The following is a 22,412-nucleotide window of genomic DNA, read 5'->3' on the forward strand; positions in this document are numbered from 1 at the left end:
ACTCTTGCTTCCACAGGGTCTAATCACCGATACCAGGTGAATGCTGTGCACACCAGCAAGGCCTGCAACGTGATCAGCAAATACACAGCCTTCGTGCCTGTGGACATAAACAAGAGGCAGTACCTGCCCACGGTAGTGAAGTACCCCAACTCTGGTAAGACATGTGTGTGCAAGGATGGAGCACGTCAGCCCATGTGTGGGCTTCAGGAGGGGCTGAGATGCCCAAGGTAATGCAAAAGCAAAAAGACTCCCAGTGGATGGGAGAAGAGCAAATGCCTTTACTGTATTTTGCTTTCCTCAGGAGGGACAAAGAATGGCAGAGAGCCCCAAACTGTCTAGATTGATGCACAATAGATACAGATGGGTCAGAGGGACCGTCACTGGGGAAGGAAAGTCTGTCCTTCCCTGTTGCTCCTGTCTTCGTTTCTCTTGATGGGTGTCTAAATGCAGGGGAAGCAAGTGACACACAAGGCTACATGAGTTAGAACACACCAATGCATGCTATGTTTCTCAAAATATGAGTGTGAAACAGTCTAACCCTGAAGGAACAGTGAAATGTATTCCACTGCAGGGAGCTCCAGCCTGGTGACACAGGGCTGTCATTCTCGCTACACAGAAGATTGACAGGGTTGCAATTCAAGGACTACCTGGGCTACACTCAGTCTTCCAGGCTAGCCTGGACAATTCAGCAAGGCCTTGTCCCAAAATAAAAAGCAAAAAAGAGAGTCAGAAATATAACTCAACAGCAGAGTGGTTGCCTAGTGTGGGAGCCCCGAGGCCAGTCCCTAGAACTGACTTCTTTTGTTTTTACACTCAACCCATGTTCTAAAGCATATTTTAGATGGTCTAACCATCAGAATGTGTTCTGAAAAGTAATGGAACACAGAGGCAGAGGAGGTTTAGAAACGTGTCCTAAGGTCACAGAGCAGAACAGATAGAGCTATGCTTTGAATCACAGTGGCCTGGTCCAGTCTGTGTTCTCCCCCACGCCTCCGTACACTCTCTTAATAATTGTTGCAACCTGGGCCTGGCAAGGTGGCTCAGCTGGTAAAGGCACCTGATGCCAAACCTGAGGAGCTAAGTGTGGTCCCTGGAACCCACGTGGTTTAAGGAGAGAACCGATTTCTGAAAGTTATTCTCTGACCCTCACATGTGCCCCATAGCCAGCTCTGTGTGGGTGTGGCGTCTGTGTCCATGAGTGTGTTATCTGTGATGTTTGTGTGTGTGTATGATGTCTGTGTATATCTGTGATATCTGTGACATTTCTGTGTGTGTGTGTGATGTCTGTGTATAGCTGTGATGACTCTGTGTGTGACATGTCTGTGTGTGCGTGTGATGTCTGTGTATATCTGTGACGTCTGTGTGTGTGACATTTCTGTGTGTGTCTGTGATGTCTGTGTATAGCTGTGATGACTCTGTGTGTGACATTTCTGTGTGTGTGTGTGATGTCTGTGTATATCTGTGACGTCTTGTGTGTGACATTTCTGTGTGTGTGTGATGTCTGTGTATATCTGTGATGACTCTGTGTGTGACATTTCTGTGTGTGTCTGTGATGTCTGTGTATATCTGTGACGTCTGTGTGTGTGACATTTCTGTGTGTGTCTGTGATGTCTGTGCCATTTCTATGTGTATCTGTGTAGATCAGTGGTTCTCAACCTTCCTAACACTGTGATCCTTTAATACAGTTCCTCATGTTGTAGTGACCCACCCACCATAAAATTACTCACTGCTACTTCATAACTATAATTTTGCTACTGTTATGAATGTGGATATCTGATAAGTGACCCCCTGTGAAAGGGTCATTTGAGCCTAAAGTGGTTTCAACCCACAAGTTGAGAACCACTGCTGTTACTGGACACTTTTAATGTTTTCTTTTTGCTTTTGTTACTATTTTTCTAACTCTAGAGTTTTTAATTTCTGAATTCCACTTTCTTGTCATTTGCAGGGCCTTGTCCTTGGCCAGTTAGTGGTTTGTTTTGTATTTGTTTGTTTGCTAGTCTTACTGGGGATGGAAGCAGGCCTTGGCTTGCTGGGAAAACACTGTACTCTGAGCTACAGCCTCAGGACTACAGTTCTTCCTCCTCTTCTTCTTCTTCTTCTTCTTCTTCTTCTTCTTCTTCTTCTTCTTCTTCTTCTTCTTCTTCTTCTTCTTCTTCTTCTTCTTCCTCCTCCTCCTCCTCCTCTTCTTCCTCCTCCTCTTTCCCTCCTCCTCCTTCTTTTTTCTTAACCATATCTCCAGGAAGAAGTGTAGAAACCAAACATGCCCTTCCCCTCCCCCTTCCTCTTTCCTCCTTCTCCCCTTCTCTCTCATTTCCTTATCCTTGTTACCAAAATGGTTCCTCATTCCCACCTCCCTGTTTCCAGCTCAGACCTCCAAGGCCGAACGAGAGCTGTGTCCCACTCCTGTTTCAGGGAGGCCTCTCACTCCACTCATCCAATTCTGACCCTGTGATCTGCACATACAGGACAGCCTGAGATATCCAGGACCCAGGCCACTTCTCGCTCTAAATCCTAAAGCCTCTGTAGTGTAGCCCAATGCTCCCCATATGTGTGCAAAGAAACCAAACCCACATTTCTTAGCCTGTAAATAGCTGTCTAGTGCAAAAAATAGAAAATATCAAGTCAGGAAGTACATCCAAGGATCCTGGGTTAAATAAAGCTAGGAGCTTAATCTACTGCTCGAGGTCTCAGAGCCCTTAAAAGTATTAGTTCACATCAAGACACCAGGGGAATGGACTGTGTTCTGCAGCTTTTCCAAATCTACTCCCCAATGAGACTATTATTTAGTGTTTCTTTGTGTATTTGTAGGTGTGTGACCACATGGGTTTATGTATGTGTATGTATTTACATGTGTGTGTGCCCACATATGGAGACCAGAGGTCATCCTCAGGTGTTGTTGCTCAGGTGCTGCTTGTTTGAGATGATCTCGTTGGCTGGAAGCTCAGTGAACAGGCTAGCTGACTAGTTGGCCACATCCCAGGCAGGCATCCTCCTGCCTCTAACCCCCAGCACTGGGATGATAAATGTGCATCCCACACCAAGCTTTTCCATGTGGCTTCTGGGACTCAGACTCAAGTCCTTACACATGTTACTGACTAAGTCGTCTTCCCAGAAGCACAGCTCTTATTTTTAAGGAACAACTGGAAGTCTAATGTTCTCTGGAATTCGACCTCCTAAACACACTTCAGGGAGTTGGCTTTGCCTGGGGCTTCGAGGATCTGTGTAGGATGTGGAGGGATGGGGGAGGCTGGAACATGGGCCATTTTACAATAGGTCAGCAGTTATATTTACTTGGTACGATAGAGATTATTATCCCCATTCTCCAGATAGGGAAACGGAGGCTCAGAGTTCACATCCTATGCAGCTAGTGAGGGATGTGACCCGAGTTCAAACCCAGATCTTTCTGGTTCTGAGGCTCATAGTCTTGCCTACCTTAGGAAAAGGGCAGGAACCAACAGGGTCACACCCACCTGATCCCTTGTCCCTCCTTGTTCTCCACGAAGGTGCCATGCTACAAATGATGAGCTTCCGGAACCTGACCCGACAGTGGAGAGGCTCATCTGCTGGCCTTGGAAAGTCCCAGACCATGCTCAGAGAGCACTCCTCAGCCGCTGGAGACAGCAAATTCCAGACCCTAGGTAAACGACATTTCGTGTGCTCAGAAGCCCAGGCGCCCCTACATCCAAGGCCTCAGGGGCCCCTCTCTGAGTCTGCCATCTCCGACCCCTAAGCAAGGCCAGGCCTCTCGGGTTCTGGAGGACTACTATAGGCGCAGGGTTTGGTATAGCTGCAGTACACAGCTTTGTACAGAGGCAGGATGCAGCCTTTCTCCAAGGCTTCCTGTGCAGCGTCCCTCGTACCCTCGGCTGCTGGCCCTCCAGCCTCCCGGTTCCCCCAGACACCGGGAAACCTAACGAGCAGGAGCAAGTGATGACCAAAGAGGACATTTGATGTGTCCGGGTTCCACCATCTGTTGTTTTCTGGATTCCTAGCACCTCCCTTTCAGCTGTCACCTGATTGCCTGGAGCTCAGAGAACTGCGGCATACATGACCTTTGTGTGACCCTGAGCCTATTGCCAGGCTGGCCGCACTGCATCTTTCATCCATGTCGGTCTTTCTGGCTCTCCACAGATAGCCCGTACTCATCCTGACCCCTTCCCTTGCAACCCTCCATACACAGTGGGGACATCCTGCACTCTCTCAGCATGGGGTGGACACCAGAAACCACACCCTGACCCTAGCTAACTATTCACACTGTGAGAATGTTTCCTCAGAGAGAAGAGATAGTGAAAGAAAGACTAGAGCACTGGATGCCCAGAGTCACTCTTCATAGAATTAAAGGCAATGTTTTGGTCTTTTGTGCCCCAAGTCCTAGGGGACCTGCTGGGAGCAGCCATGGAGTTTCTGGAACTTTCTGGTCTAACCATTCCTTCTCTGCATCTCAGCCTTCAGCAGGCAGAGGCTTCCATTGAAGCTTTGTTCAAGACCCCCAGCCCCAGCCCCAGCCCCTCAACTCTTACTCTACCCCCATACCATTCCCTACCAAAGGCTGCTAATGGCCACACTAAGAGGTCCCTGAGGACATACACGGCTGCGCACTTGGTGAAGCGCTAAGCATTACCTGAGTGGGGTCTCACTGACTCCTTCCAATGACACTACAAGGCCCCAATTTATAATGTTAACTGATAAAGTCACATCACCAAGAGCCCACTGCTTAGTGAGTGGAGGTGTTAGGTCTTGGAGCCCAGCACGGTAGGAAGAAGGGAAGGGGAAGGGAACTCAGGCTCCACTGGCATTCTCTGTTGCAGCCCTAGGAGAAAGCCCTGCTTCGACCTTCAATAAAATCCTGTCTCCTGCCCATGAGAAGCACGCGGCTGCAGAAGGTAAGCGGGCAGCTGGGCTGACCCTCTTACTGTGTTGGTGGGTGTGAGAAGCACCAGGGGCTGGGGGGTGTCTCCGCACCAACGGAGTACCCAGAAGCTCACCGTTGTCTCAGAACAGCCAGCCAGAGATGGAAAGGACTATCCCCAGTTTAAAAATGAAGAAGTCTGGGATTGAAAGGGGAAGCAATTTGCCCAATGTCACTTAGCAAGTTCATTATAGAGCTGGGCCTAGAGTTGGGCCCCCCTAGTTCTAGCTGAGGGGCCACTGTCCCACCACACCCAGCCTGGCATCCTCTGGCAGGGTTGTCAGTGTCTAATCCAGAAACGGTGCGGTTGGTGTGAAACTGTTACAGTCCCCTTAGTCACCTCCTAGACGATGCCAGGGCCTGCCTGCAGGAACCCTATAGGCTCACCTGCCCCTTACTATGCCACCCTTGCCCACGGCACCTGGGGTTCAGACACTTAGCAATCAATTCACATCCTGGCACCATCTTTACATAGACAAGCTCCTGCCTCACTCAGAACCTGTTTCCCCAGCTAGGAGGTGACTTAGTGGACAGGTTCCCAATCAAGTCTCAGTCTGTCATTCTGTGACTCTCCAGGTCTCCCTCATAACCTGTCCACCAGTGCCCTGTCCTCTATGAAGACCTCTGAGACTCTCTTTGGATCCAAGTAAGTGGAACTTCTTCTAAGAACATAGTGCTTTCTTTCCTTTCCCTGTCAAAGGTGGAGCCAGACTCTCTCACCTTAAGGGTGCTAAAAATCCCTGCTGTGTAGAGCTGCCACTGTGTACTGTCTCAAGCTGCCTAAATAGCCCCCATCATTTCCGAGGTCTCTGTGAACACAAACATCCATGGCAAGGCGGGACAAGAAATCGTTACTTTTTTCTTTGCTGTGGAAGACAGTCACCTAAGCAAGGCTGCTTACAGAGGTTTCTCTTGGGCTGGTTTGGTTTGAGAGTGCAGTCCATCACGGTGGGGAAGGCAGGAGTGTGAGGCGGCTGGTCACATCTCATCCGTGGTAAAGATGCAGGGAGATATGAATACTGGGGCCCACTTTCTCCTTTTCATTCAGTCCAGGATCCCGGTCCATGGGATGGTGCTGCCCATGAGGTAGGTCATCCTTCCTCAGTTAGCCCAGAGAGTTGTCTCTTCATTGATTCTAGATCCTGTCAGGCTGATAGTATTAACTGTCACAACCATCTTAGGACTCTTCCCAACCCTGAACTTGGATGGACACGGTATCCATAGACAACCATAGAAAAACACTGACCTGTCTATTGCCCCGTTGCTGCTAACAGATGAGCCAAGCATCAAAAAGACACATCCCCTTTCTCCAGGCCTCCATTTCCCTGGCTGTCAATTGAAAATATTGAAGGATGTCATCTGTTGGGTTCTTCTGACTCTGCCTTTCAGCGGCTGCTGGGCAGGCACTGGAAGGCTAGGATGACCAGAGAACCTGTTTCCACTGGAAGGCTGGGATGACCAGAGAACCTGTTTCTATCTACACAGGTTGAATCTCAACAAGCCCAGGCTGCTAACCCGAGCTGCCAAAGGCTTTCTCAGCAAATCATTGGCCAAGACTCCAGAGCCAACTCCGGGCAGCCAAACTTTGGACTATATGCCACTGGTGAGCTCCAGACCTCAGACCCCTCCAACCCAGCTCAGCCCCTGTCCGTGCCTTCCCCTCTTCAAAGGGAGGGAGCTCTTGTCTCAGTGCTCCTATCCAAAGAAATCCTGAGCTTCCTAGAACTCCCCACCCAAGAAGCCACCAAGACACAGGGAGTGCTAAAGAGTTCCCACTTGGGGTGTGTGTATTAGCCAGTGCCGGTGTTGGAAAGCTTTTCTGCACTCTGCTGCCCTGGTCTTAAAAAGCCACAGGACTTTGGCACTGTCCTACATCATCAGCCACATGTCTGTTCTCAGTACATAAAAATAACCCTTGAAATGACTTGAAAGTGACTGTCACATCCCAAGGACATTCCCAGGCTCTAAAAGTGGCTCTGTAGGTGGCCCAATGTGCCAAGGAACAAGGCAAGTGGGTGCCTTGTGAGTGTCCCTGAGTTTGGGGTTCATGCGGTGTATGAAGGAAACACATCGTTTGGGTATATCACCTCACGTCTCCATCCCTCCACACCCAACTGTGTGCATGGTGTCATTTGGAATCCCCACATGTTCAAGGTAGCTGAGCACTTACACACATAGTCACTCTGCCAGTGTTAACTGAGTCAGGCTCAGTGCAGACCCCAGGAGATGACCTTGAGTTAGATAAATGTAGCTCCTGGGATGAAATATCATGGAAGGCGGACCAGGAACCAGGCAATCCTAACCCTTGGGAGCAGTGGGAAGTTTTCTTTGGTGGGAAATACAGCTATGATCCTGAGGCCTGAGGTGAGGGGTACTGACAGAATGGAGTGTGGCTTCCCAAAGAAGGCAGTGGTTGAGCCAAGACCTAAATCTTAAGGAGGCATGTCCAAAGGCCTAGAGGGGAGACAGATTAGCATCTGGAGAATGGAGTTGAGGGGTGAGAGTGCAGAAAGAAAGGGGGGACCAGGTGGAGCAAGGTTTCATAAATCACACGCTGGGCATAGTCTAATAGAAAACTGAGTAAATGGGAAATCGATCTGATCCTTCGGAAAATGCATGCATGAGCTAGGCTTTGTGGAGGGAGGTCCCTCTGAGTGCAAGACAGATGAGTAGCTGTGGAGGAAGGAAGTGTGAGGGGACAGCGGATGTATGAGGAGGCAGGCAGTGGGCTGCCAAGCCTGTTAGGACTTCCAGAGGGACCAGTACGCCTGCAGGGACAGGGGTGAGCAGACAAGAGTCTACTGGACAGGCCTGCACAATCACAGTGGTCAAGCAGAGCTTGCATATGGTAAGAGACAGGTTCGGAGCTAGGATAGCAAGTGAGTTTGTGGCCTGGAGAGTGATTAGCCCGTGATGCTAAAGGATAAAAAGAGGCCATGCCCAGTTGACTTGGGGAGTCCCCAAAACAGGCAGGGAGGGCAGGAAGAGATGAAAGAGCAGACTCCATGGATCTGGATTTCATGTGACCTGGGACTCTATGGCTTGAGAGGTTTGAGGCCCACTGTGATATTTCTCTGCCCACAGGTGTCTCTGCAGCTGGCCTCGGGAGCCTTTTTGCTCAACCAAGCCTTCTGTGAGGCCATTCAAATCCCCATGGAGAAACTCAAGTGGACCTCACCCTTCATCTGCCTGCGAATGTCCCTGGCCACCCGCCGGCACAATGAGAAGAGTCCTCAGCCCTGCATCCGTCCGTCACCTCCACCCCCAGCCTATGATGACAACCCCCTGGAGTCTGAAGCTGAAGACAGCTCAGGCCTGGAGCCAAGTGCACTGTTGGAGCACACAGGAAAGCTGTGGGCCACCGTGGTGGCCCTGGCATGGCTGGAACACAGCTCAGCTTCCTACTTCATTGAGTGGGAGCTGATAGCCGCTAAGGCCAGCTCGTGGCTGGAGCAGCAGGAAGTGCCCGAGGGCCGCACGCCCAGCACACTCAAGGCCACAGCTCGCCAGCTGTTCGTGCTCCTGCGACACTGGGATGAGAACCTGGAGTTCAATATGCTCTGTTACAACCCCAATTATGTGTAGGGTATGGGGAGAGGGATGGGCCATTTGGGTTGGTAGGGGACTTTCTGAAAGCTATAGCCAATATAGTGTTGCTAGAAAGACTGGCAGTGGGCAGGCCTGAATTCAATCCCAACCTTGCTACTACCTACTAACTTTAGATCAGTTACTGCCCCATCAGGGCCTTAGTTCCCCTTCCACAAAACAAGAGCGTGAGATAAGGCCATTTACTAGATTTTTAAATGGGCCCGATATTCCTTTTCATTCAGACCTTCAGGCAGCTCCAGAACTTGCTGCTGCTGGGGCATGGCAAGAGAAACACACACACACACACACACACACACACAGACACACACACACACACAGAGAGAGAAAGAGAGAGAGAGAGACAGAGACAGAGAGACAGAGAGACAGAGAGAGAGACAGAGGGAGAGAGAGGAGAGAGAGAAGAGTTGAGTTTTCCCCCAGAGAAATACCATGTTGGCATGCACTAGGGAGAACAAAGCCTCCTCCAATAAAAAGGTAAATAAGAAAACCCATCAAATATAAGCAGCCACAACCATGAGCTTGCTCCAGGCACCAAGAGACCTCCTCTGTTTATTGCATTGTGGGATAGGATTGTGTCTCCATGGTAACAGTCCAGGGGTTCCAAATCCCACTAGGAAGCCAACCAAAGAACCATCCCTCCCAAGACTTTGCAAAAGATTCTTTCTAATAGTTGCATACTGCATGATTGGTACTAAGTGTGGCTTCCTATCTAAGACGATGTGGGCATGACCAGGAGAGATAGGCTCCCTTCCAGCCAAAATAGATTGTAGCTGCAGTCTACGGAACTAGTCTAGAATAGGCAAGCACATAGGGGTCAGAGAAGAAACCAGACTTAAATAATTTACATGCCTTCCATTGTTGGATAATATGACTCCATCCATTGGTAAGGATGGGCTAGAGTGCCTCTGTGTGCATTGTATTCTGAGATAGTGGAGTCTCTTATGTGACCACATCATATTATCAGGCACAGAGACAACTTGACTGCAGAGCAACAGGTCTGACTGCAGTGTGTCTGGGGATGGAAGGGAACAGAAGGGTCTCTGTGGGGTCTCCCCCAGTCCAGGAACACCAGGTGATACCTGTGGACTGGAATCAGACTGTCTAGGCATCTTCCCTCCCCCTTCACGCTTCCCCAGAAGTGTGTCTGGATCTCACCAAGAAAGCTAGCCCAGGACGCTAGACAGAATCTGTGAACCCCGTAAGTCCTCTCTTTCTAAGATCTTAACATCTCATATTTGTCTCCAAAAATGGTCCCTACGACCCAGATATGAAGTCTTACATTTGCTTTTTCAGTGAGACAAGTCTTGATTAAACCAACTCACGGGTTATGGGCTGTGACCTGGGTGACAGCTCCGTGAAGACTCTAAGGGACTCAGTCCATGGTGGGAGCTAAAGGTAGGGATGCTTCCACAGAACACCAGCTGAGTGAAGGGACAAGAGACAGGCCCAACGGGATTGGGGTACTCTGCTCCCTGCCCTCATGCCCTGCCCTGCCTCCAGCTACACTGCTGAAACTTCCCAGAGGGTCCCTCCCTGTCTGAACTACCCTTTTGAAGAGGCAAGTCCCTACCTCACCGAATGCATTTTCTCCCTCTGGGGAGAAAACAGCCTACCCTCAAATGGGGCAGAATGAAATCCTAGGCAATGGCTTACTATCAGTGTCACCAAGAGGGACAGAGTTTTAGATTGCCTTGCCTGAGGGCCCAAATTATGAGGAAAGGCATGTCAACTTTCTCGTTTCATCATAACCCCCACTACTGTCACTACACAGCCAGCAGCCCTCCACCCTCCAGGATGGCCAGGGCAGTGCCCCCTATCTGGTCATCATGAGAGGAAAAACCAGTTAGGCTGTGAGTCAGAACACGTAGACGCACATCTCAGTCCCGATGCCCACTCCGTCAATGAGAGACTTCCCTTCTCTCCGTATTCTAGAATTCTTCCTGCTAACATTCCCAAATTCCCTCCTGGTAAACGTGGGCTTGCTCGACTTCTGTGTAACTTTGAACACGTGTGTGCACCCCAGGTCTCTCTCGTCCTCTAGCAATGAGCAAATTGCACTGCCTAGCCAGTCCCTGCCCATTAGCTTGATCCTGGAACCTCAGGACCTGGGGAGGACAATGGCCATAGCTTGGAGCAGTCCAACTCTCACCCAGCATGGGATTAGCACTGTAAGATGCCTAGAGAGATATGCCCATGCACCAGCAGCCAGAGCTCAGTGGTGTGTTTGGTGCGTCAGTCACTGCTGACCTCTGTAGCCCTGGATTCACCCCCCCACCCCCAGCTCCATAGTATCAAGGAACAGATCCCTTGCTATCAATAACCCAAGGACGGGGGGAGGGAGTGTCTGAACAAGAGGCATTTGTAAAAACTACCCCAGTGGCATTCAGATGACTTGCAGCCTCAGTAACCCACTGCCTGGCTCATCAAGCAAATGGCCAAAGAGTTGGACCTCAAGGGGAAGAGCCCTAGGTAGTGAGCACATGCATAGAAACTAAGGTGCCACAAAGACCGAGGGGTACACAGTTCCTACGGTCCGGGAAAATGCAAAGCCATCTCATTCAGTTTGTTGAACTGGCTTTACTTTCAAGGTCATGTGGAAGGGACGCTGATGCCCTCACTGTGTGGAGAAAAGCCCACTGAGACTGTCCAGCCAGCCTCTATACTGCCTTTAGTGGTAAAAAAAAAAATGACCAAGAATTGCGGAACCCATGGGTTGAACCCAACCCAGCCACCACTGCACCGTGTGACTTATGGAGAATTGCTGTCTTCCTCCAAGGCTCTGATTTATTTTTTTTTGTAGAATGATAAGATTCCATTAGATGCACACTTCCAAGCTCTCTGCTCACCTATGAGAAACGTCTGTGTGTCAAAACACACTGAGGCAAACCCCGGAAAACAGCCTTACACAGGCAAGAAAGCTAATCAGTTAATGGCACCACCACTTTCCAAGGAGGTCACCCAGCATGCAGCTCTTTCAAAGGTACCCAATTGAAAAAACGCTGGTCTTTGGGCATTTCCCTTAGTTGGCACTAACATCCAGACAACCTTGATGGAGTGCTTGCTTTATGCATGGCAATGTGAAGTGCTCCTGTGGGTCCCCCAGATGCCATCCCTGTCCCTTTGGAGTTTGGCAAGGAGTATTGGAAGGCTTCCCATGACTCCTCTGTCACTCCTTGGTTCAGGGCTGGGTTTGTCTTGACTGACTGTTCTCCATGGTCTTGCCGTGTATGAGCATAGCCTCAGTTGAGCACTGTCTGGGCGCTACTGATACTAATCTGTAGATCTCTGAGCACTCGGACGTTCTTGACGGTGTGAGACAGCTGGCCGTGGTAACAGCCAGAGAGGAGCACCCCCGTGGATTTTGTTTCCTGGCGGAGCAGGGGAGTACCTGCAACAGGATGCCCCTTGGGATTACCTCCTGTCATAGGCAGATCGTGTCTCTAAGGATCCTCATTTGAGGAGCCCAACTCTGGAGCCTGGGGAGGCCCGTGCTGCACTTGTAAATATGTGGTCTCGGTTTCCAATCAGTCCTCTGCCTAAAGACAAAATGCGTGTCCGAGGTGACTTGTGCTGGCATGGTTGTGGCTGATGAATGGCACAGCCACTCCCAATACCAACTGTTGGCGGTTTTCATCTCCTTTTTGGATGAGTGAAAAAGCAAGCCCACCCCTGCCCCTGCCGTTCTCCTGCTTGCTGGTTCACCCATCAATAAAAGTTTCTAGAAGTTTCCTCTGAATCCTGCCTGCACTCCCACAATTTTGAGGGCCAGAATTCCTCTACTGGTCACTGCCCCTGCCCTCTCCCTTGGCAGGGACTCTTAAAGGACAGAGTATAAAAAAGGGACTGCTTCACCTAAGCACAGTGGTCCCGTCCCCAGAGACTGGCTACCCCATCCCCCTGCCTGGCTGGAATCAGTCTGACACCTCAGTACTTGTCATTCGGGCTTCTAAATCCTGGCCTCTGCTGACACACTGTAACATCTCAGAGTAAGCCCAGGCAGAAGTGCGTTCTCCATCCTTAGTGACCTGAGGCGGGACAGGGAAGGCATGGGGCACGTGTCCATTGCCTCAGCACCTGGGAGAAATCCCATAGCAGAACTAAGGACAGCAGAGGCAATCAAGAGGCACACCCCTCCATTGCTACGTGGCTCTCTCTGCAGTGCAACCAAAACTAACAGGGGCATGTGTGACATTGTGAAGCTGAGTAATCTGACTCACAGCAGAGATCTGTCCCCAGGCGGGGGACTTGGTCACCTTGCCCAGCCAGTACTACAGTTCCGTACTGCGGTGTGCCCTGACCCATGTCCACCTCTGCCCTGGCCTGGTGACACTAGCCTCACCTCACACCAGCACTGCCTACTCCCCAGGTGACTTCTCCCAGGGTCTTGGTCCAGTTGTCCTGGGCTTACAGCCTCTTTCTAAGGCAAAGCGCCTGTCTCTGTGCGTTCATGTGGTAACGTGGTATAATTTCAACTATTTGCTCAGGTGGCTTTGACGCAAGTGGCATGGCCGGTGCTTGTCCCTCTCAGAGCCTCAAGTGCCTATCACGTGCTGCCCTGTATTTTTCTCCGCTCACCCCCAAGGACCCCACAGTGCCTGGGACTCTTCTTGCTTCTTGGAAAATGCATTACCGTCTTGCCTGATGTAGCCAGTCACATTGATGCTTGCAAAGGTCCTAGATACCAGCTGTCTAATTCCACCAACATTTAGCCATGCCTACCCTGAGATTATGTGTATGTATCTATTTTCAAAGGAATAGCTGCTTTGCCATGGTGGCTCCTGTCCTCCTACAGGCTCTTGGCTCATAAAAACTGTCAGTGTGACAAGATTATACTTGTGTCTCCTGTTTTTGTTCTCAGAGCACAAACTAACAGGACAGGGATGCATTTGTCTTCCCTAGTGAGCTGCATCTGTCTTGGCGAGGGTGTCTCAGGGTGGCCAACGAATGGTCTAGGTTTGCCTGGGACTAAAAGGTCACCAGGATATTTTAAAACTGGACAGTCGTGGTCAAACAGAAGTTGGTTCCCCAGAAGCAGAGCTGGAGATACCGATGAATTGTGTGCACATACATGGTTTAATTGGGGATCCCAGAAATGTCTATGAGTTTGTTGGGATTTACTTGCAGGGGCATGTATGACAAAGGGGAAGTCCCCTGTGTGGTTCATGGGGAAGCTATGCCACTGACTTGTCACTTGTACCTGGAAAGCTCATGAAAAACTCAACTTCTAAGTGCTCCCCGGGGCATTGTTTACCTTTTCTATATCCTCGGGGGAAGGAAAGACTATGGGAAGAGCTCCCAGGCCTCCCAACCCCTCTCCTGAGGGAGGGTTAACCCACCAGGTAGCTCAAGGGCCACCTAGGGCCATCACTTCTCCTATGGTTTCAAGATTCCATTCACATCCAACCCAAAGGAAACAGAGAAATGTGGAGGACCACTGATAAAGAGAATGTTGTTGCTCACATAACTAAGGCCATGGACCCTCATCCTAACCAGGAATTCTGGGAGCCAGCATGATGAAAACCTCAAGCCTGCCACCATCAACCGTATGCCCTTGAACTGTAAGCCAAAAAGAACTCCCCCTCCCCCCACTTACATCACTTCCTGTCAGGTATTTTGGTCATGGCAACAGGAAATGTGATTGATACGAGCCCTTTGCAGATTACAGGGGAAACGGTTACCTAAAATAGGAATTCCCATCAGCCCCCAAAACATCGCTATAAGGCACTACAGTCGCTGCAGATGGTGTGGGATGCCAGCAGGCTGAACTAAAGCAGTCACCAACACCCCGCTAGCCAGCAGAGAGCCAACTTTCAGTGCGACCCACAAACCCTGTCACTGTCCCACTTGAAGCCTCTGTGACACCACCTCTGCCTTTGGGACCCTCCTGTAAAGACCAGAATGGCAGCAAGAACCTCCCAGCCCTCACACTGGAAAGGAGTTCCAGACGGATAATAGAGACTCCCTCGCTATCTCCAGGAAGTGACCACACCCTGGATTCCGGGTCTGCTGTCTTCCCTCTCCTGCGGACAGCCTGTTCCCTTCAGGGCACTGCTGCCCTGTCCCTCCACAGTCTGAGCTGCTGGGACTCCCAGCTCACCCTCACCCTGGTCTGCCAAGTGAACTCCAGCTCACTCTGTCAGCCTCCATTATTCTGCTGGAAACCCATCTACACTCCCCACTGTGACCCTCTCCTGGGAGCACCCAGCCCACCCGCACCCAAAGCCCAGCTGACCCAGATCTAGGGCCTTGGAAGAAGAAAGGGCCACACATCCTCTATTGCACAATGAACCCTGAGTCATCTTAGTGACATGTGATGGGAAGGGGTCCTTTCCTATCCCAGATACCTAGGATGTTGGCCAGACCCCACTTAAACCCAGCTCAGGGGACAGCAGCGAGTTTGCTTGCCTTGGCTTTCTGAGCCATCCTAAGACAAACTGGTCCCAGAAAGGCCTCAGACCTTCCAGAGAGCAGATTTGCATCTTCCCAGGTCCTGACCCATTCCTTATGAACCCAGCACCAGTGGCTGCAGAACCAGGGTCTCCACAGTTGGAAAGCAGGGGCTGTTTCCTGGGCCCCTGCGACATTCAAGTCGGCAGTGCTACCCTGACATCCAGCAGAGGGCGCTGTGGGCGTTCACTGCTTTCCCAGTCCAGGGCCGGTGTACCAGCCTGGATGTGGGAACTGAGGAGCGAGCACAGGGCTGGAGGCCAGTAATCTAAACTGTTCCTGCCAAAGGTCTTTTTCCTCTGAAAAAAAAAAAAGCAAAGCACTTCATAGCAACCCAGAAGCCCCTGGAAGAGACGGAGTAGCTATGTGGTCCTTGCCTGCTTGGCCCACCCCTCCCCCTCTCCTCCACCTTTGCATCACTCTCCACAAACTCATGCAGCATGCTTTCTTTCAGACGAGCTTCCCAGATCTCCTCTCAATAGCAACTTCATATTTTACTGGACCTTGGATGGGGAGAATCTGTCTCCTCCACTGGACTGGGAGCTCCCAGCTATCTATCTATATCTATATCTATATCTATCTATATCTATATAGACATAGATATATATTCAGGAAAACCATTGAGGACAGGTGTACCTGTCCAGTGCTCTGTGCCAGCCTGCTCCCATTAGATTGGAGGCCTTCCAAGGGCAGGGCTTTTATGTCTTCCATCAGACAGGGAGTGTCTCAAATAGAGCTCTCTGTCTCCTCCATTGGACTGTCTGTCCTCAAGGCAGAGTTTCTGTAGCTCCCATAGCAACTGTTTGAGCTCCGTCTGCAGACAGTGATCAGTTTGGGGACAGCCTCTTTGCCACTCACTCAAGAAGGGATATGAAATGACCTAAGTCCCATGATCTTTGCCCACCAAGTATAATGACTTAGACACACGAAACATCAGCAATGTAAGGGGAGAAAAAGGAAGGACCGATGGGATTTTAAGAATAGAGCCCCTGACTCTCCTATGTGTGCCACCCTTCAGTCTTCCCTGACAGATCCCATCCACACTGCCGCCTCACTCTGCTCACACCCCTGCATGCCTGTGCTACCTATTCTCCCTGCCTGCAGATGACGATTTTGTATCCTGCCTCCAAACTGCCACCAGGGGAACCTCAAACACACACCATGGCTCCCACTGCCTCTGGAGGGAAAATCCAAACTCAGTCTGACTGACATACAAGATCTCTCACTCACATAGACTGGGAGGTCTCACTTTTTTTGTCACTTCTTACATGTGATACTGAGAGTCATTCCCTTCATCTACAAACCACATTGCCTTTTAAACCACAGGTAAACTTTGAGATACAGCCAAAGGCAAAATGAAATCCCTGCCTGTGTTGCCACGCTAGGCTGTCACAGAAAAGCACCACACGGTGGTGTTTAACCCAGGCAGCTACCATCCCACAGCTCTGGAGCCCTCCCACCCCAAGATCACAGCTCCATTCTTCACACAGTAATCTCCCCAGAAGTTCCTATCTCCACTACCTCCTCTTTATAAAGACACTGAGTCAAGGCCCACCCAGATGACCCCGCTTTAGCTAAATTGCCTCTTTTCTAACTTTATGGTTATTGTTGTTATTGTGAGTGCACGCACACGCTTGTGTGCACGCATGATAAGGGAACAGGCACATGTCATTGCACAGGTTCCAGGAATGAAGTTTAGACTGTCCGGCTAGCACAGCAAGCACCTTTACCCACTGAGTTCCCTTGCCAGCCCTACATTATCACTTTAAAGACCCGGTCTCGGGGCTGAGGAGATGGCTCTCTCATTAAGGTGCTTGCTCCACAAACAGGAGAACCATGGTTTCAATACCCAGAACCCACTTAAGTGCTGAGTGGACATGGTGGCCCTCCAGCCTCCAAGCACGGGGACAGAGGGTTCCCAGAGCCATCTGGCTAGCAAGATTAACAAGAGCCATCAGACTGGGTTTGACTGAGAGAAACTTAGTAAGGTGGGCGAGTGGCTGGGGATGGTTCCTGGCTTCAACCTCAGGCCTCCACATAGAGGCACACATTCATGCACATGCTAACATACATACATACATACATACATACCATATATACACCAAATATTTTTAAAGGAAGACAAAGAAAAGATCTTATCTCTGTGTCAAGTCTCATTCTAGAAGTTAGAATATCAGTGTAGGAATTAAAAGCAACATTGAACCTATGCTGTCTCCATGGGGCTAATGTAGGAAAGAAAGACAGACAAGCAATACAAAATCCAGTAAAAATATATGGACATGTATGTTCTAGTTAGGTTTTGGGTTTTGTTGTTGTTTGGGTTTTTTATTTGTGTGTGTGTGTGTGTGTGTGTGAGTCTAAGAAAGGAAACTCAACTGACAAAACACCCCATCAAACAGGCCTGTAGGCAATCCTGTAGGGAATTTTCTTGATTAATGATGGACACAGAAGGTCCCAGACCACCTTGGAAGTGCCACCTCAGGAAGATGGCCCTGGATAGTAAGAAAGCAAACCAAGCAAGCCATGGGGGCAAGACGGTCGGCAGGGTTCCTCCATGGTCTCTGCTTCAATTTTTGACTTCAGATCTCGGCCTTGAATTCCTGCCCTGGCTTCCCCTGATGGCAGACTGTAACCTGAGAGCCAAACAAACCCTTTCCTCCCCAAGATGCTTTTGGTCGTGGTTGTCACAGCAACAGAAAGCCAACCGGAGCACAGGACAAAGGCTAGAGGGTCGCCCAGGGAAGCACTGTTAGAGAGGCCTCGGACGGCAGAGTGCTAAGGCAGAGCTGTTTGATGACCAAGTTCAAGGCCAACCCAGTCGTCTTTTCTTCAGTAAAAAAAGAATTTTAAACCCAAAACAATAGCCAAGCTATCATTTGAGGGACCCTCAATGTCAGGAGGGCAGGAGTGGCTCCACCCTTATCCCCTTTGCTGGTCATGACTCTAGGTAGTACCATTTGGTATTATACACAGAACCTCTGAAGTTCAAAGATATCACGGATCCTGTCCAGGGGCATCCAGCTAGAAATCTATGCAGGAAGGCATTCAGCCATCATTCTGCCCATCCCTGGGTCCACGTCCTCCAAAGTATGTGCTCCACTCCTGTGTGTGAGCACTCCTCAGCACGCTAAAAATGGGCCGAGGTGACTGGGTTTTGTTTTTTTAGGAGGCAGGCTTTTGACTAAGCTTTTTGCTTCCTCCCAAGTTTAATTAAAGGAAATCTGTTCCTGCTCAGCTACTCGGGCTGCAGGCTCAGTCTCAAGTGGCCTGAGTTCTGCTCCCGACACTGTCCCCAGAAGACAAACGGAAGCCATCTCTTCCTGTTCCCCCACAGGGAGGCAACTGGGACCGGGAGGCTCAGGACCCCAGAGATCAACTGCAGATCTCTTTGCCCTGTCATTGCACACCGCACACAGCTCCCTGGAGCCCAGTGCTCCCTCTCATTGTTGTCCCAAGCAAAGGAAGCAGCAGACAGGCCCTGGCTTGGGGAACTCAGAACCTAGTTGCTCCCACTGTGGGCAGCCTTAAGCTGTCAGCACTGGAGATGATGTGTGCAAACCTCAAGGTGCATTTTATAGCTGAGACACTGCGGCCCCAGGAAGGATGGAGCCTGGATCAGAGGTACTCAGGTCCCCCCAAACAACTGCTGTCATCGAGTTCAAGAACCAAAGATGCCCTCTGGTGACACCATTAGGTAGTCCTGGAGGATATGCATGCACACTTGAGGGCTGGTCGTGGGGTGCTTCAGAGGAGCCATGGCAGAAGCTAGGTGCTCAGAGGGGATCCAAAGCTGGGAATTGGTGAAAGAAAGGCTGGGGCACACGGACATGTCTTGTCAGTTCCTTATATTGTGGAAGCCTCCCCCTGGTACTGTAACAGACACTTAGAAACTGGTTTAGTAAAAAGCATTTGACTCCTCCCTTAGACTCACAAGGAATAGCAACATCGGTCTTTATAGAGTGGAGTGTAGGGAGACACTTCTATGGGTGTTCTTAATACATAGTTCCCAATTCAGGGAGGGACTTCTTCGGGGTAAAACTGACAAGGCCTTTATAAGGCCTGGAAACCAACAGACACCTTAACCCCCTAGGCCCAGTAAAACAATTAAATGGATAGCTATTCCCAGGTTAATTCCTCTTCCAAACAAGGTATGCAACTGCGGGGAGACAGGTGGCCTTGGCAAGAGGGACACGTGAGGGCCTCTGCCCTGGTGAGCAAGATCTGGACAGGGACCAGCCAGCACAGGCCACTGGCTCAAGTCTCCACCGCCTCCGTTTGTCCATTGTTGTCTCTCTTAATCTGCTTTTCTCTCTCAGTTGGTCACCCACCCCTGATCTGTCCCCTCTCTCCTAGACCAGTGGTCCTCAACCTGTGGGTCACGACTTGGGTCACCATTGGAAAACACAGATATTTACCAGTGGGGAAAATTACAGTTTTGAAGTAGCGACGGAAATAATTTTATGGTGGGGGGAGAGGAACTGAATTAAAGGGTAGCAGCATTAGGAAGGGTGAGAACCACTGACCTAGAGCCTCTTCAAGCCAGAGTTTTCTTTCTCAATCTTTCTCCTCCCCCACCCTCCGTCCCCACCCGGGTATGTGCACTCCCTTCGGAACCCAGAGAATCCACAGCTGTCTTCAACCCCAAATCCTGCCAATTAAATAGTTCCTTCCGGCTCCAGCGGCGGCTGCTGACGTCGGGAAAAACGAGCGCAGAGACCGCCGCCTACGCGGGTGGAGCGGGGAGAGGCAGCAGCCTGCTCAGAGGGATGCTGGGGATGCTGGGATTCAGGATGCGTTGCTGTCCCTCTGCCCGCCCACATCGGTTCCTGCTGAGACCCAAACACTGCTGATCTTAGCCTTATTCCCTCCAGCTTTGCGTTGATGGAGGAGGGGCATTCCATACCACACCCCCAAGGTCCTGAGGTCCCTAACCCTGGTTCCCCCACACTTCTTCCTGATTCCCTAATTCCCCCAACCCTACAGGTTACCCATCTGCTTCTTTGATCCATTTCTTGATCCTTAGGTTCCCCACCCTTACTGGACCCTAACCTGACTCCTCATGCCAACCCTGATCCCAAAGTCCCTTATGGGATTAGACCCCTCCCTCAAGACTGCAAGCTGTTCCCCAGACTTTAGCTCTAGCTTCGAGACTCTCACTCAGCACTCCCCGGCCCCCACCCTATGGGCTGCACCCTCTGCGCCCAGACTTCACACTCTGAGTGCCCCCTGCGCTCTGGTCCCTTGATGTGCCTATGCTCTGTCCTTGGCTTCCCTGCTTGGAGCAGCGCAGGCTCTGCAGCCAGGAAGACATCGCTGTGGGAACCAGAAGGGGGCACATTAAAAGCAATTAGCCTGCGCACAGTTGGCAGCGATACCTTAATAAATAATAGTCAGAAAGGCATGTAAATAAATATTAGAGCGCATTATGCGGGCAGGAGGCGCGGTGAGGCAAGGGGACCCGCAGGCCAATGGCGACGCCTCCACCTCTGGATGCTGGCACAAGTCTGTGACTGCCAGGGATGCCCGAACCCTAGAAGCCTGGGATCTATGGCTAGGGCTGAGCGGAGATGAGAGTGCGGCTGAGAGAGGAAAACAGGAAGAGATAAAGAAGAGAAAATACAGAAGGAGCCAGGCAAGTGGTGCACGCATTTATTAGCCTCAACACCCGAAGGCAGAGGCAGTCGGATCTCTGTGAGTTCAAGGCCCAACTGGTCTGCAGAGTGAGTTCAGGACAGCCAGAGCTGCATAGTGAGAGCCTGTCTCAAAAAAAAAAAAAAAAAGGAATAAACTAGTGCAAGGGAATATGGAAGGAAGACCTGGAGGAAGCAAGGATCAGTGACTCTCATTGGCCAGCCTAGGCATCCTCCCTCCCTCCTGAGTCTCCTCCTCCTCCATCTAGAGGGACATCTGCCCAGCCTCTGCACAAGGAGGCTTAGGGCTCAGTCTTTGGGGTTCTTGGCTGCCCTCATGTCTTGCACATCAGATAGCCACAAAAGGCTTCCTGCTTTAAATGCCATGGCTTGAGGGGCTCCCATGTACCCCTCCAGCCAGACCTGGCTCCTCTGACCCGAGGAAGAACACCTTCCTTGGGAGCTAAGATCTTATCCTGCAAGGTCTGAATAGCCCCCATCCCAGCACACCCCACCCAGGTCTTCTGCATTCAGCAAATAGGCAGCTTCTCCCTTTCTACCCTCGAGGCCAAAGCCTTAGAATCATTCTTGACACCTTTCCTCTCGCCTAGTCTGTAGCCTGTCAGATAACCTAGCCATCTCTGCCTTGGTGACGTTTCCAGAATCTTCCCCACTCCTTCTCTGTTGCCTAGTGTTAGTGAAGTTCTTTCAGTCACAACAGCTCTTCCTTGAGCACCCTGCTCCCACCTTGACCTCTCACTGGCTCTCTGGAGCTATAAAAACAAGGGGCCAGGAGCCCACACCTCCACTCAGTGCAATGGAAACGCTGCTGTCCTTAAAATGGCCTGCCAGGCCCTGGAAATCCGTCCCCACCTCCCATCAGCCCTGACCTCACTCTCCTGCCCCAGCCCCCCTCCAGCCTCCTCCCCTGTTCCTCAACCATGCCAAACCTGTTCCCACACTAGCACTATAGCACTGGGTGTTCCCTCTCTCTGGAACATTCCCCAGATGGCATCAAAGTATAGCCCCATTTTGCAAATTTGAAGGAGAGAGAGGGTGGAAGGAGGGGGATGATGAGAGACTCCCAGGTGGGAGAGAACAGCACTGGGCAAAGGCCAGGTGGCATGGGCACATGCCCAGTGGGAGCAGGGCTGGGACGAATGCTCAGCCCGTGGTCTGAGGCTGAAGTGCGTGAACCATCCCCTGACCACCTGGTGCCCAGGCTGCAGAGGGCTGGATTGGAGATCTGAAATTAAGCATCTCTGCCGACACAGCCCCCACCCCTGTGGCATGGAGCCCCAACTCCACCTCAGGCCCCAGCTGGGAGTTGGACCCTGGTGCTGCCGGCAGCACTGCATGGGTAGGCCCCTAGTAACAGCCACAGTAATTACTGGTTGTGTGCGATTAGGGGATAATTATGCTTAATAAGTCCAAAAGTAATTACCAGGCAGGCTGCCTGCTGCTTTGGAAAACAGAGGCCCCCAGTGAGCTGGTGCCAGGGCATTGAGAGGTGGGAGAATGGGCATTGTTGGGCATCCAGGTGCTGGCCCATTTCTCCCGCAGATGCCCACATCCTATGAGCGACGCTTTCACCAGGGATTTGCTCACCTCCGGAGACAGGGAGCTCACTTCACCACAGACAGTTCCCCACCCCCCACACTGGAAGTCTACGGTCCAGTTCTACAAACCACCTGACTGTGCCCAACCCATGGGACCCCTCTGCTTCCTCACTAGGACAGCTCAGCCTGGGAAGGGACACCACACTGTAGTAGTCATTGCAGAGGTCACCAAGATTGTCTTACAGAACTGGAGTTCCT

The 22,412-nt window shown here is 50.9% G+C and overlaps 1 protein-coding gene and 1 long non-coding RNA gene across 6 annotated transcripts in view; one reads left to right on the forward strand and one right to left on the reverse strand.

Moving 5' to 3' along the window:
* Vwa5b1 (von Willebrand factor A domain containing 5B1) overlaps positions 1-13,348 on the forward strand; it is a 66,418-nt gene extending 53,070 nt beyond the window's left edge. For all 4 annotated transcript variants that reach the window (XM_021233558.2, XM_040756273.1, XM_040756272.1 and 1 more), the window contains 6 exons: positions 17-154; positions 3,504-3,638; positions 4,809-4,883; positions 5,486-5,555; positions 6,395-6,512; positions 7,994-13,348. In XM_021233558.2, coding sequence (XP_021089217.1) covers positions 17-154; positions 3,504-3,638; positions 4,809-4,883; positions 5,486-5,555; positions 6,395-6,512; positions 7,994-8,494 — 1,037 coding nt within the window. In that variant the 3' untranslated portion in view covers positions 8,495-13,348. The remainder of the gene's footprint in view (positions 1-16; positions 155-3,503; positions 3,639-4,808; positions 4,884-5,485; positions 5,556-6,394; positions 6,513-7,993) is intronic.
* LOC121143876 overlaps positions 1-22,412 on the reverse strand; it is a 66,739-nt gene that overhangs the window by 14,792 nt on the left and 29,535 nt on the right. Inside the window, exon 1 of one of the 2 annotated variants that reach the window (XR_005881164.1) lies at positions 3,471-3,595. The exons of the other annotated variant lie outside the window; for it this stretch is intronic. This is a non-coding gene — a long non-coding RNA (uncharacterized LOC121143876). Of the gene's footprint in view, positions 1-3,470; positions 3,596-22,412 lie in introns of those variants that run through there. 2 annotated transcript variants of the gene reach the window in all.

The sequence above is a fragment of the Mesocricetus auratus genome, unplaced genomic scaffold (assembly GCF_017639785.1).
Source record: "Mesocricetus auratus isolate SY011 unplaced genomic scaffold, BCM_Maur_2.0 Super-Scaffold_100014, whole genome shotgun sequence".
In the NCBI taxonomy this organism is placed as follows: Eukaryota; Metazoa; Chordata; class Mammalia; order Rodentia; family Cricetidae; genus Mesocricetus; species Mesocricetus auratus.